The following is a 12966-nucleotide window of genomic DNA, read 5'->3' on the forward strand; positions in this document are numbered from 1 at the left end:
TATCCAAGAGGGTTCTGGAGGCTCAGTCTTTGAGTTTATTCAAAGCAGACCGATACTTTTTAAAATAAATTACTGATACAGACTGATAAACAAAGCTTTAAGCATGGCACATGAAAGCGATGTCAAGGTAAAAAAAAAAACAGCCAATAACTTATTACCTGGCAGCGTAGAAGTGAATCGTCAAATGACTTTTCCTGATACTATTTTTCATATTCCTTATTTTTGGCATTTGCCTCTTGATCAGATTTATATTTATTTTTCTATAACTAATATCAAGAGATCTGTAACCAATTCTTACATGAATAGTACACATTTTGCTCTATCTATCACCTGAATGACCATGCTAAAATCTCTTCATTTTGGTGTTGTAATAATGGTGCTTGTAAATGTTATAACTTTGATATATTCCTGGACCTTTTTGAATACTTCCCAATCTGGGATATTTGCTTTACAACTATTCCTAGCCTGTACTCGAGTTGCTATTTAAGGGCGGCACGGTGGCGCAGGTGCCTTACACCTCCAGAGAGCCATGCGTGATCCTGAATATGGATGCTGTCTGTAGGGAGTTTGTACAATCTCTCTGTGACCGCGTGGAATTTCTCCGATTGCTTCGGCTTCCTCCCACATTCCCAGAAGTGCAGGTTCAATGGTTAATTGGATTCTGTAAATTGCCCCTAGTGTGTAGGATGCAAAACTGGAATGACACAGAAATAGTGTATGGCTGATCATTGGTCGGTGCGAACTCAGTGGGCCAAAGGGCCTGTTTTCACTCTGTATCTCTAAACTAAACTAAACCTACTGCATCCTACCATTCAATCTAACTTTATCTTTTGAATTCATATTAGTTTTTAAGTCATGTGCATTTATTTTACCTGAACTTTTATCTGTATCATTGTCCTTGCCCCAGCCATACTGGTGTTGTGAGATGGCAGCTCTACCAGCTGCGCCAAGGTGCTATACTTACATAGGTTATAGTTCGCTCAGCTGTAATAGGAATGATTGTAACTTACCGCACAGTTAAGGATCAGTGGTTCAGAATCAGTGGTGAAAGAAGAAGTGGTGATGCGACCATGGACCTTCATTTCGTTCCACTGAGAAAGAAGACAGTTAGAATACAAAGAAACATTAGCCTTCTCCAGTGCCTCCTTAACTGCAGTTTCTATTACAGGATTGTTAAAACAACTGGTGTCGAGTTCTGAAGGAGGCTTCACGAGATGTACGAGAGAGCCATCAATTCCACAAGACAGGATAGTATTCACGGTGATGTAAGCTTCAATTGTGTTCCCATAAACTATGATATTTCCTGGAAAGGAACAATAATTATTAGTAAGTATTTTGAAATACAAACGTAAAAAGCAATACTATGATCTTATTTTGAGGTTCTATGAAATATAGGCACCCAGAATTGTGAGTTGGTTGTACATTGTATTAATATTTCTGGGAGCATTTCATTAGAATGCAGAAGAACTGCCAGTACAACATGTGTTCTCTCTCCAGTGTTAATTCATGGGTGGAGAGGTAGAAACATTGCTGTTTCTAACATTTCTCTCGGCCTTCATTTTTTAATGAAGAATTGATTAGGTAGATACATGTTATGGTGCAGTCCCTTGGTTCTCTGATACAGCGATGAATTTGTTGGCAGAGCTGCTCAAAATCTAGATGCTGCTTTTTTCTTCCAGTTTCACTGACTTTCACAAACAAGATGACACCAGAGTGTAAGGAGAAATTTAACCTGGTGAGATTCTCCCTCATTTAAAATTACAGAACTATCAAAATGTACTTAACAGAAGGCAACCACTCCCATTCCAAGAGAGAAAGCTGCAGAGATCAATCGCATTTTCCAGCTCTTGGTCTATATGTCTTGTTACCTGCAACACTTCAAGTGACACTGTGGTGCTTCTTCCAATATGCTGACGGTTTCTGCACCAAATCTGCATCAATTCGGATGAAAAAAGGTGTTCCCTAACTTCCCCTTTAACCATTACCTACTTATAAGGCAGTACCCTGGGATCCAGAGACTGCCACAGTGGGACAAAATATGCTTGTGGGTTGATTTTAGACATAGTTCTTAGCAGCAGCAGGTCAAATGGGTTTTTTTCTATCTTGAATGATCGGGGGGGTGATTCCCATAGGTTGTTGACAATGTGACATTTTTTCAAGACATCTTTAAAAACATGCTCGATTAATTTCCTCTGCCTTCCTGATTATTTCTCGCTGTCACTGAACTGAAGATTGGGGCCTAATTCAGAAGTCTGGTTTTGTGCTACGTAACAATGTGGCCCACCCTTTAGAGTGCTGAGAGCCTTCAGCCAAGAGATGCTATTACCTTCCATCTATGGCCCCTAGTTACTGACATACTGCAAAGGGGAAAATGTATTTATAATTTATCCTATCCAATCTTATCATTAATTTATATATCTTCATTAAAGCTCTTCCCTGATTATGCTGCAATAAACAGATTCATTGTAGCTAAATATTCCACTTAACCAAACTCTTTCATCTGTGACAATATTCACATAAATCTCCTCTGATCTCTCTCTAGTTATTTCTACAATATGATGACCACACTGTTCCCAGCCATGTTTTATGTAAATGTCTACAAAGATGGAACATTATTCCTGCCACTTAGAGCTTTGCCTTAAAACACATCTTAACCTCTGCCTCTCAATGTTCCTCTCTGGGTCAGTCAACACTAACCCAATGAAATCTATGCCTTAGCCCACTAAGGAAAATATTATTTCATTAAACATCTTGCCTGCCTCTTCTGCCAACTTCTAGGGTTTATGATTTCTCAGCTTCTATATTCCTGTGTTTCCTGTACACTTCTCAATATCCCATTGATTCTATATTCAATTTATTTATCTGCCATACCATATAACCATATAACAATTACAGCACGGAAACAGGCCATCTCGGCCCTACAAGTCCATGCCGAACAATTTTTTTTTTACCCTTAGTCCCACCTGCCTGCACTCGTACCATAACCCTCCATTCCCTTCTCATCCATATGCCTATCCAATTTATTTTTAAATGATACTAATGAACCTGCCTCCACCACTTCCACTGGGAGCTCATTCCACACCGCCACCACTCTCTGCGTAAAGAAGTTCCCCCTCATATTACCCCTAAACTTCTGTCCCTTATTTCTGAAGTCATGTCCTCTTGTTTGAATCTTCCCTATTCTCAAAAGGAAAAGCTTGTCCACATCAACTCTGTCTATCCCTCTCATCATTTTAAAGACCTCTATCAGGTCCCCCCTTAACCTTCTGCGCTCCAAAGAATAAAGCCCTAACTTGTTCAACCTTTCTCTGTAACTTAGTTGCTGAAACCCAGGCAACATTCTAGTAAATCTCCTCTGTACTCTCTCTATTTTGTTGACATCCTTCCTATAATTTGGCGACCAAAATTGTACACCATACTCCAGATTTGGCCTCACCAATGCCTTGTACAATTTTAACATTACATCCCATACCCTCCAAATGAATTAAGCATACTTCTCTTGTTGGAATTCCATTTGTAATTTTTTTCTTTACCCTACTGAAATTTCCCATGTATTTCAGTTCTCATCCCAAGTGCCAACATCTTTGAGCTTAGAGCTTGTTGATATGTTTACCATTGTCCAAGGATCATTTAATCCATTCCTCACTTTGCGTGGTTCTACATAAGGCTTCACAGAGACAGTATTGCATTGCTTTTCAGCTTGCCTACGCACAAGTAGTTTCTACCATTACCACTACTTGTTGTTCTTTTCTTCCTGTCATTATACACACTGGAGAAACTCCTTCATAAATGTTGAAACATGCTCAGAAAACATGATGGGCAAAGTTTTGTTGGTTCGGTCCAAATGGTTCTGAAACAATGGTTCTGAACTTAAAGAAAGGTAACTTTGAGGGTATGAGACGTGAATTGGCCAAGATTGACTGGCAATTAATTCTAAAAGGGTTGACGGTGGATATGCAATGGAAGACATTTAAAGACTGCATGGATGAACTACAAAAATTGTTCATCCCAGTTTGGCAAAAGAATAAATCAGGGAAGGTAGTACATCCATGGATAACAAGGGAAATCAGTATCAAAGCGAAGGATGATGCGTACAAATTAGCCAGAAAAAGCAGCATACCGGAGGACTGGGAGAAATTCAAAGACCAGCAGAGGAGGACAAAGGGCTTAATTAGGAAAGGGAAAATAGATTGTGAAAGAAAACTGGCAGGGAACATAAAAACTGACTGGAAAAGTTTTTATAGATATGTGAAAAGAAAGAGATTAGTTAAAACAAATGTAGGTCCCTTGCAGTCAGAAACAGGTGAGTTGATCATGGGGAACAAGGATATGGTGGACCAATTGAATAACTACTTTGGTTCCGTCTTCACTAAGGAAGACATAAATAATTTGCCGGAAATAGCAGAGGACCGCGGGTCAAAGGAGTTGGAGGAATTGAGTGAAATCCAGGTTAGCCGGGGAGTGGTGTTGGGTAAATTGAATGGATTAAAGGCCGATAAATCCCCAGGGCCAGATAAGCTGCATCCCAGAGTACTTAAGGAAGTAGCTCCAGAAATAGTGGATGCATTAGTAATAATCTTTCAAAACTTTTTAGATTCTGGAGTAGTTCCTGAAGATTGGCGGGTAGCAAACGTAACCCCACTTTTTAAGAAGGGTGGGAGAGAGAAAATGGGGAATTACAGACCAGTTGGTCTAACATCGGTAGTGGGGAAACTGCTAGAGTCAGTTATTAAAGATGGGATAGCAGCACATTTGGAAAGTGGTGAAATCATTGAACAAAGTCAGCATGGATTTACGAAAGGTAAATCATGTCTGACGAATCTTATAGAATTTTTCGAGGATGTAACTAGTAGCGTAGATAGGGGAGAACCAGTGGATGTGGTGTATCTGGACTTCCAGAAGGCTTTCGACAAGGTCCCACATAAGAGATTAGTATACAAACTTAAAGCACACGGCATTGGGGGTTCAGTATTGATGTGGATAGAGAACTGGCTGGCAAACAGGAAGCAATGAGTAGGAGTAAACGGGTCCTTTTCACAATGGCAGGCAGTGACTAGTGGGGTACCGCAAGGCTCAGTGCTGGGACCCCAGCTATTTACAATATATATTAATGATCTGGATGAGGTAATTGAAGGCAATATCTCCAAGTTTGCGGATGACACTAAGCTGGGGGGCAGTGTTAGCTCTGAGGAGGATGCTAGGAGACTGCAAAGTTACTTGGATAGGCTGGGTGAGTGGGCAAATGTTTGGCAGATGCAGGATAATGTGGATAAATGTGAGGTTATCCATTTTGGTGGCAAAAACGGGAAAGCAGACTATTATCTAAATGGTGGCCGATTGGGAAAGGGGGAGATGCAGCGAGACCTGGGTGTCATGGTACACCAGTCATTGAATGTAGGCATGCAGGTGCAGCAGGCAGTAAAGAAAGCGAATGGTATGTTAGCTTTCATTGCAAAAGGATTTGAGTATAGGAGCAGGGAGGTTCTACGGCAGTTGTACAGGGTCTTGGTGAGACCACACCTGGAGTATTGCGTACAGTTTTGATCTCCAAATCTGAGGAAGGACATTATTGCCATAGAGGGAGTGCAGAGAAGGTTCACCAGACTGATTCCTGGGATGTCAGGACTGTCTTATGAAGAGAGACTGGATAGACTTGGTTTATACTCTCTAGAATTTAGGAGATTGAGAGGGGATCTTATAGAAACTTACAAAATTCTTAAGGGGTTGGACAGGCTAGATGCAGGAAGATTGTTCCCGATGTTAGGGAAGTCCAGGACAAGGGGTCACAGCTTAAGGATAAGGGGGAAATCTTTTAGGACTGAGATGAGAAGAAACTTTTTTCACACAGAGAGTGGTGAATCTCTGGAACTCTCTGCCACAGAGGGTAGTTGAGGCCAGTTCATTGGCTATATTTAAGAGGGAGTTAGATGTGGCCCTTGTGGCTAAGGGGATCAGGGGGTATGGAGAGAAGGCAGGTACGGGATACTGAGTTGGATGATCAGCCATGATCATATTGAATGGCAGTGCAGGCTCGAAGGGCCGAATGGCCTACTACTGCACTTAATTTCTATGTTTCTATGTTTCTAAATCCAGACCCCCAACCTCCTCAATCCAAATGTAGAATCAATGTCCAAGGTGACTCCATGCCTACAATTTATCCTGGTCCCAATGTGGAGCTGCAGTTCAGCAAGGACCGCCTGGCCTCAATTGCTCCTGGCAGACATTGGCAGCCAGCAAAGCAGAGGGTTGTGCTTCATAATGTATAACAGCTGTAATAGATCTTTAAACGTTTTATACACCGCTAACCAGTCAGAAACATTTGAAGGTTATGAAAACTAAAGCAAATTATTTAAGTTAAAATTTAAACAGATAAATAATACATTTAGAGTCATAAAGTCTTACAGCGTGAAAACAGGCCCTTCAGCCCAACTTGTCCACATCAGCCAACATGTCCCATGCACACTAGTCCAACCTGCCTGCATTTGGCACATATCTCTCTAAACCTGTCTTTTCCACGTACCTGTCTAAATGTTTCTTAAACGTTGCGATAGTACCTGCCTCAGCTACCTCCTCCAGCAGCTCATTCCATAAACCTACCACCATATTACATCTTTCCCCCCTCACCTTAAACCTATGTCCTCTGGTCATCGATTCCCCTAATTTAAATCTAATTTGAATTAAATAATTAAAGCCCTAAATAAACAAATTTAAAAAATAGTAATTTACTACCTCCTATATCCTTACACATTGAAATCAATGGAATGTTGGATTTCAAATGAGTTCCGATCTGTCAGAGACAGTCCCAATCTTCTGCAGAGGGTCATGATTACTACAGTTTAAAGCAGTTCTATTCAGCATAGCCAGCAATATCCAACCCATATACTTTCTCTTTCCGTCCTGGAATCGGTACTCAACAGCAGTGAAATAACCAGTAGGTTGAAAATCTATATACGGCCACTGATAGGAAAAGCTTCCATCCACATCATTGGTTAAAGCATAATTGTTGTGTCAAAGCTGGAGGCCACACACAGTAGGGAGTATATGGGCATGGCTCCTTCCTTTTCTCCCTCTAATTAGTTCTCCCAATTACACACTCGCACACTAAGCTCGTCAACCTGGTGGTGGAATACTCCCATCACTTCAGATTTGGCCTTGAAATAACAGCGATAATAACCCGGTGTCCAGTTAAGGGGGGAAAGGAGGAGCGATCTAATAATTCAATTCCACCAAACAAAGGCTGTTTCTACCATACTAAGCAGTGGCAAAACTGGCAATTTATGACAGTGATTTTGTAGGATGCCAATGCGAACTGAAGAATTTACTGCACAAAAATAAGTAGATGTGACAACAGTGACCCAGCAGAGGTCACCGAAGGGCCAGTTCACATTTTAACTCAAAGATGAAAGAATCACTGACATTTGACAACATGCAAGGAAGACATATGGCACATTGAGCTAGTGACAGTTGAAAGAACGATAAGCAATCTAATATGACCTCCCACCCGTGGGTCTTTAGCCCTGCAGGTCAGGGCCCTAAAGCACTCAGTGGAGTCCGGTTTAAAATAACCATATAACCATATAACAATTACAGCACGTAAACAGGCCACCTCGACCCTTCTAGTCCGTGCCGAACACGTATTCTCCCCTAGTCCCATACACCTGCGTTCAGACCATAACCCTCCATTCCTTTCCCGTCCATATAACTATTCAATTTATTTTTAAATGATAAAAACGAACCTGCCTCCACCACCTTCACTGGAAGCTCATTCCACACAGCCACCACTCTCTGAGTAAAGAAGTTCCCCCTCATGTTACCCCTAAACTTCTGTCCCTTAATTCTCAAGTCATGTCCCCTTGTTTGAATGTTCCCTACTCTCAGTGGGAAAAGCTTATCCACGTCAACTCTGTCTATCCCTCTCATCATTTTAAAGACCTCTATCAAGTCCCCCCTTAACCTTCTGCGCTCCAAAGAATAAAGCCCTAACTTGTTCAACCTTTCTCTGTAACTTAGTTGCTGAAACCCAGGCAACATTCTAGTAAATCTCCTCTGTACTCTCTCTATTTTGTTGACATCCTTCCTATAATTAGGCGAACAAAATTGTACACCATACTCCAAAATTGCCCTCACCAATGCCTTGTACAATTTTAACATTACATCCCAACTTCTATACTCAAATGATGGAGTTTGTTCTCTACCACAATTTGAGGCAGAGATTCCAGATCCCTATCGATCTCTCAGGTGAAAAAGAAAACTCTTCATTTATCCTCTAATTCTTCCACAAATTACCTTCAATCTATGCCGCCTGGTTTTTGATCACTCTGTTAAATGAAATAAGAACTTGCTATTTACTCCAACTTAGTTCCTAATTTTATATCCCTCAACTAGAACTCCTCCTCTGTCCCAAAGATAACCAGCTCAACCTATTCAATCTTTCCCGGTGACTAAAAGTTTCCAGTCCTGACAACATGCTTGTGGATGTCTTCTGGGCTTATGGAATGCAATTGCATTTTCCTATAATGAGATGACCAGAATTATAAGCAGTTTGAAGCCTTGCTCTAACTAATGTTCCATTCAGTTTTATCATAGCCTTCCCTTGCACTTACTCGGCTCGGCTAATAAGGGAAGGCATCCTGTAAGAGATTTTAACCAACCTTGTCAATCTGAACTATTATCTAAATGAACTGTGAACATCTTTCTGTCCCACTATACCTCTTGTATGGATTCCTTTGATCTGCTGCATCTCAAAAAATGCATTACGTCATGCATTGAAAGATTGATATCCATTTGCTGGCCGCACATGACCTGATACTAACTTTATATAGGGCCTTTCTGTCATTTGCGTAAAATTATGATGCTTTCTGGAGTTTGCTAGATAAAGCTTGTGTTGTATTTTTCCATGGGCCATACATAATTCTGCTGAATGAAATTCCTACGAGGACGTATGAGCCAAGAGTGCAAACAAAAGTCTAGTTTTCTAGCTGCCAGATTCTTGTTTGGTATTCAAGGAAATCAATTCAGGGTGGATAATTGTTGTAATGTTAAAATTTCATGGCAGCTCTCAGATAAGCATGCACAGACTTGCATGATTAATTGCTGGTCATCATACATTAGGTGGATACTAATCAAGCAAACGCACTGGATTAATGAAGGTTAGAATGTAATATGGAGGACTACTTGACACAATAATTGTGCAGTCACTAATGCGTGTGCCTGGAAGAATGTTGGGGAACTCTGAGTCCTACACAGCAATGGGTGGAAAATAATGAACAGGTCTACACTCGTGTGTGATCAATGGAAGTATGGACTATAGATCACTGATGTTCCTGAGTTATCTCATCGAGGTTGAGGCACCCACTCTTCACCAATGACTCACTCTTCATCAACATTCCCTTGGGAACATTCCCTATTCTTACTTGACTTTCCAAAATGCATCAAATCACACTATTCTGATTTAAATTCCATCTGCCTTTGCTGTGTCCATATTTTCAGCTGGTCTATATCTTGATGTTGCTTAAGGGTATGCTCCTCACTATTTACAAACTATAAATGTCATGTCATCTGCAAAATGTTCATGTAATCTGCAAGATCTTAAAATGTTGCCCCAACATAATTTTGTATTGTCATCTCGAGTCATTCCCAAAAGACGTGGTGGCCACACATCAATTGTACTCTCTATCCTCCAGAACACTGCCCAATTAAACATATTTTCAGAGCCTCGGGCTGTGTTTTTGTGCCTCCTCTTACGCACAGTGAATACTCCTGATCTAATTCTCACCAATATCTGTCTGTAATTTGCCATCTGTTGTCTGTTACAAGGCCATGGCACCTTTGTTGAACTCTTTAGCTGCTTCACTGCTCTATTCTACAAATCTAACTACCCCAATGCCAATTGTCTAATTATGAGCTGCATCAATACACAAAAAAATCACCATTTATTTTATTTGCTTCCATGGCCGATTAATCCCCATCCTCCACCCATATATTATTTTTTATCCAGTATAATTCCCTATACACATAACCCAAAAACCTTTGTTCAAGAAGGAACTGCAGATGCTGGAAGATCGAAGGTACACAAAATTGCTGGAGAAACTCAGCAGGTGCAGCAGCATCTATGGAGCGAAGAAAATAGGCGACGTTTCGGGCCGAAACCCTTCCCCAGACTGATGGGGGGTGGGGGGGGGGGGAGAAGGAAGGAAAAAGGGAGGAGGAGGAGCCCGAGGGCGCGGGGATGGGAGGAGACAGCTCGAGGGTTAAGGAACGGGAGGAGACATCCAAAAACTTTTGTTTACAATTATCTTGGTAAGTGCATACTCCTGCCAACATCATTTCCAAGATGATCTCAGAATTCAGCTTCTCCTACTCAGCAACCCAGGTCCTTGTCAGCTTCCAGAAGATCCAACTGGGTCATTCCAACATTCTGATTATCTTCCAAGTGTCCCATTCTTATTCCTGGAAAGGTAATAGGCATTGTTGTCCTGTCCTACATTGCATCATTTGCCGAATAGCAAACCTCTCACTTTCCTCCTATCCTCCAGACTCTCAAAGGCCACCAAATGTCTACACTCAATCTCACAGCCTACTACATGTGCATTCCCATGCCACGGCACTTCTATGCCTTCCTGACCGGCAGACCTCAGTCGGTTAGAATCGGTCATAACATTTCCTCCACCCTGACCCTCAACACTGCTGCTCACCAGTGTTGTGTGCTTAGTCCTTTGATCTACTCCCTATACACCCACAAGTGAGCAGACAAGTAAAATGATCAATGATCAAGCCAACTCAAAGATCGCCAGTGAGATCACTGTGTGGGACAGATCAACAAAATCAATGAGACAAAGTACAAGAACAAAATCAAGAACCGTGTGTTATGGGGTCTGGAAAACAGTCCTCGACATAACCATATAACATATAACCATATAACAATTACAGCACGGAAACAGGCCATCTCGGCCCTACAAGTCCGTGCCGAACAAATTTTTTTTCCCCTTAGTCCCACCTGCCTGCACTCATACCATATCCCTCCATTCCCTTCTCATCCATATGCCTATCCAATTTATTTTTAAATGATACCAATGAACCTGCCTCCACCACTTCCACTGGAAGCTCATTCCACACCGCTACCACTCTCTGAGTAAAGAAGTTCCCCCTCATATTACCCCTAAACTTCTGTCCCTTAATTCTGAAGTCATGTTCTCTTGTTTGAATCTTCCCTATTCTCAAAGGGAAAAGCTTGTCCACATCAACTCTGACATGAGCAAGACAAAATAATTTGGTTGCTGGTGTAAAGAAGCAAGTGGGTGAACACAACCCTGTCCTCATCAATAGTGCTTGTACAAGATGGTCGACAGATTCAACTTTCTATGCATCCGTATCACCAGCAACCAAACCTGGTCTCATCACACTGACGCAGTGATCAAGAAAGCACATCAGCATATTGGGTGGAAGATTGCAACCTTCACGTGGTCCGCCTTGTTTCAACGAATGCAATCACCCCGGCCTGCACAATCAAATAAGATCAAATAGAACAAGATGTCCTACAACTTTAAGCTGAGTACACCATATGCAAGAAGATCAACATATTTACTTTCTCAGGTGTACAAGATTCGGTGTGACGGCTAGGATTTCTTTGAAGTTCCACAAATGAGCTTCAAGTAGTATTCTGATGGGATGCATCTCAGCCTGGTTGGCAACTGCTCTGCTCATGACTGCCTTAACATGCGGATAGTGGTGAATAAAGCCCAGTCCATCAGAAGCTCTTTACTTCTTTCATCCAGTCCATCTTCATGGTGCATTGCATCAGGAAGGCTGGACGTATCATCAACAATTCTTGCCCACTTGCCCATTTCCTTTTCTCTCTTCGGGGAGAAGATATAGGAGCATGAAAGCCTGGACATCCAGACTAAAGAACAGCTTTCCCCCCACCACCATCAATGAACTAATCACTTCTTGAATCAATCACCTTTCACACGCCTTTCCCGAATGTACCAGTAAGTTACATTTCCGGTAGAATGGAACTACAGGTCCACCACCGATTTTCCGGCACCCTTGGTTCCAGAGCCTTTCTGGATTACCCATTTTGCTGAACCAACAGAGGTCATGGCCTCTGCGAGGAGTCCAATGATATCGGAGTGGTCCAATTAGGCCGCAGAGGGAACGAGATACCGGCTCGCAAAGTCGACCTTGGAAGTGAACTGTGGGAACAGATCTGCTGGCTGGGGTCATGACGCAGTTCCAAAGCCCTATCCAGAGGGGGCCAATTCCACCCTCTCATCAGCTGCCGAAGTCAGCTATGGGAAACAAATCTGCTTGCTTTGGCCTGGTCGGAGTTCCAGAGCCCTGGCCACAGGTCCATGAGGTTGAGATCGGTCGCCTTACCCGGCCTAGGCACAACATTTTGGGGGGGACTTCTGGGGGGTGGGGGATTTCAAGTGCGCTCTGCTGATTTTGTCCAAATTAAAGGAGGTGCCAACAGTGGCGGACTGGGTCTAAAAATATTGGTTGCCAGGAGACAAAGGGGACCCACTTCATCAGGGGCCCACTTCATCAGGGGCCCACTTGCCATCGGGCAAGCTGACACCCTGGCCAGTCCGCCACTGGGTGCCAAACCATCAGTTGCTGGTAAATCAGTTCCTCATTTGGCTGCTCCATTATTCTACTTTAATTTGTTTTGCACTATAATCTTGCATCATTCTGCTGTCTTCACTCATAGTTGGCTTTGTTATTACTGTATGTATACTATTTACTCTGTGAGCTTCATGTGAGCAAGGAATTTCATTGCACTCTGGTGTATAAGACAGTAAACTAATCTAATCTGAATAATTGCTAAGACTCAATGATCCACAAAGTACTCCCAGGTGTAAACTACAATCTCAAATGCTCCAGTGCTGTAACCTTATATTCTGCACGTCTCTTACTAGTATCAGCCTCTCCAAATCCATCCTTGTTGCGGTGTACGCCGAGGGTGGG

At 42.2% G+C, this 12966-nt stretch overlaps 1 protein-coding gene and 1 long non-coding RNA gene across 3 annotated transcripts in view; one reads left to right on the top strand and one right to left on the bottom strand.

The window, feature by feature from the left end:
• The window catches only part of cfap61 (cilia and flagella associated protein 61), a 114657-nt gene that overhangs the window by 30943 nt on the left and 70748 nt on the right, over positions 1 to 12966 (bottom strand). For both annotated transcript variants that reach the window (XM_055638990.1, XM_055638991.1), the window contains exon 21: positions 1011 to 1303. In XM_055638990.1, coding sequence (XP_055494965.1) covers positions 1011 to 1303 — 293 coding nt within the window. The remainder of the gene's footprint in view (positions 1 to 1010; positions 1304 to 12966) is intronic.
• LOC129699321 (uncharacterized) overlaps positions 1 to 12966 on the top strand; it is a 35906-nt gene that overhangs the window by 4557 nt on the left and 18383 nt on the right. Inside the window, exon 2 of the long non-coding RNA XR_008723829.1 lies at positions 1169 to 1265. This is a non-coding gene — a long non-coding RNA (uncharacterized LOC129699321). The remainder of the gene's footprint in view (positions 1 to 1168; positions 1266 to 12966) is intronic.

This window comes from Leucoraja erinacea, chromosome 8 (assembly GCF_028641065.1).
Source record: "Leucoraja erinacea ecotype New England chromosome 8, Leri_hhj_1, whole genome shotgun sequence".
Classification (NCBI taxonomy): domain Eukaryota; kingdom Metazoa; phylum Chordata; class Chondrichthyes; order Rajiformes; family Rajidae; genus Leucoraja; species Leucoraja erinaceus.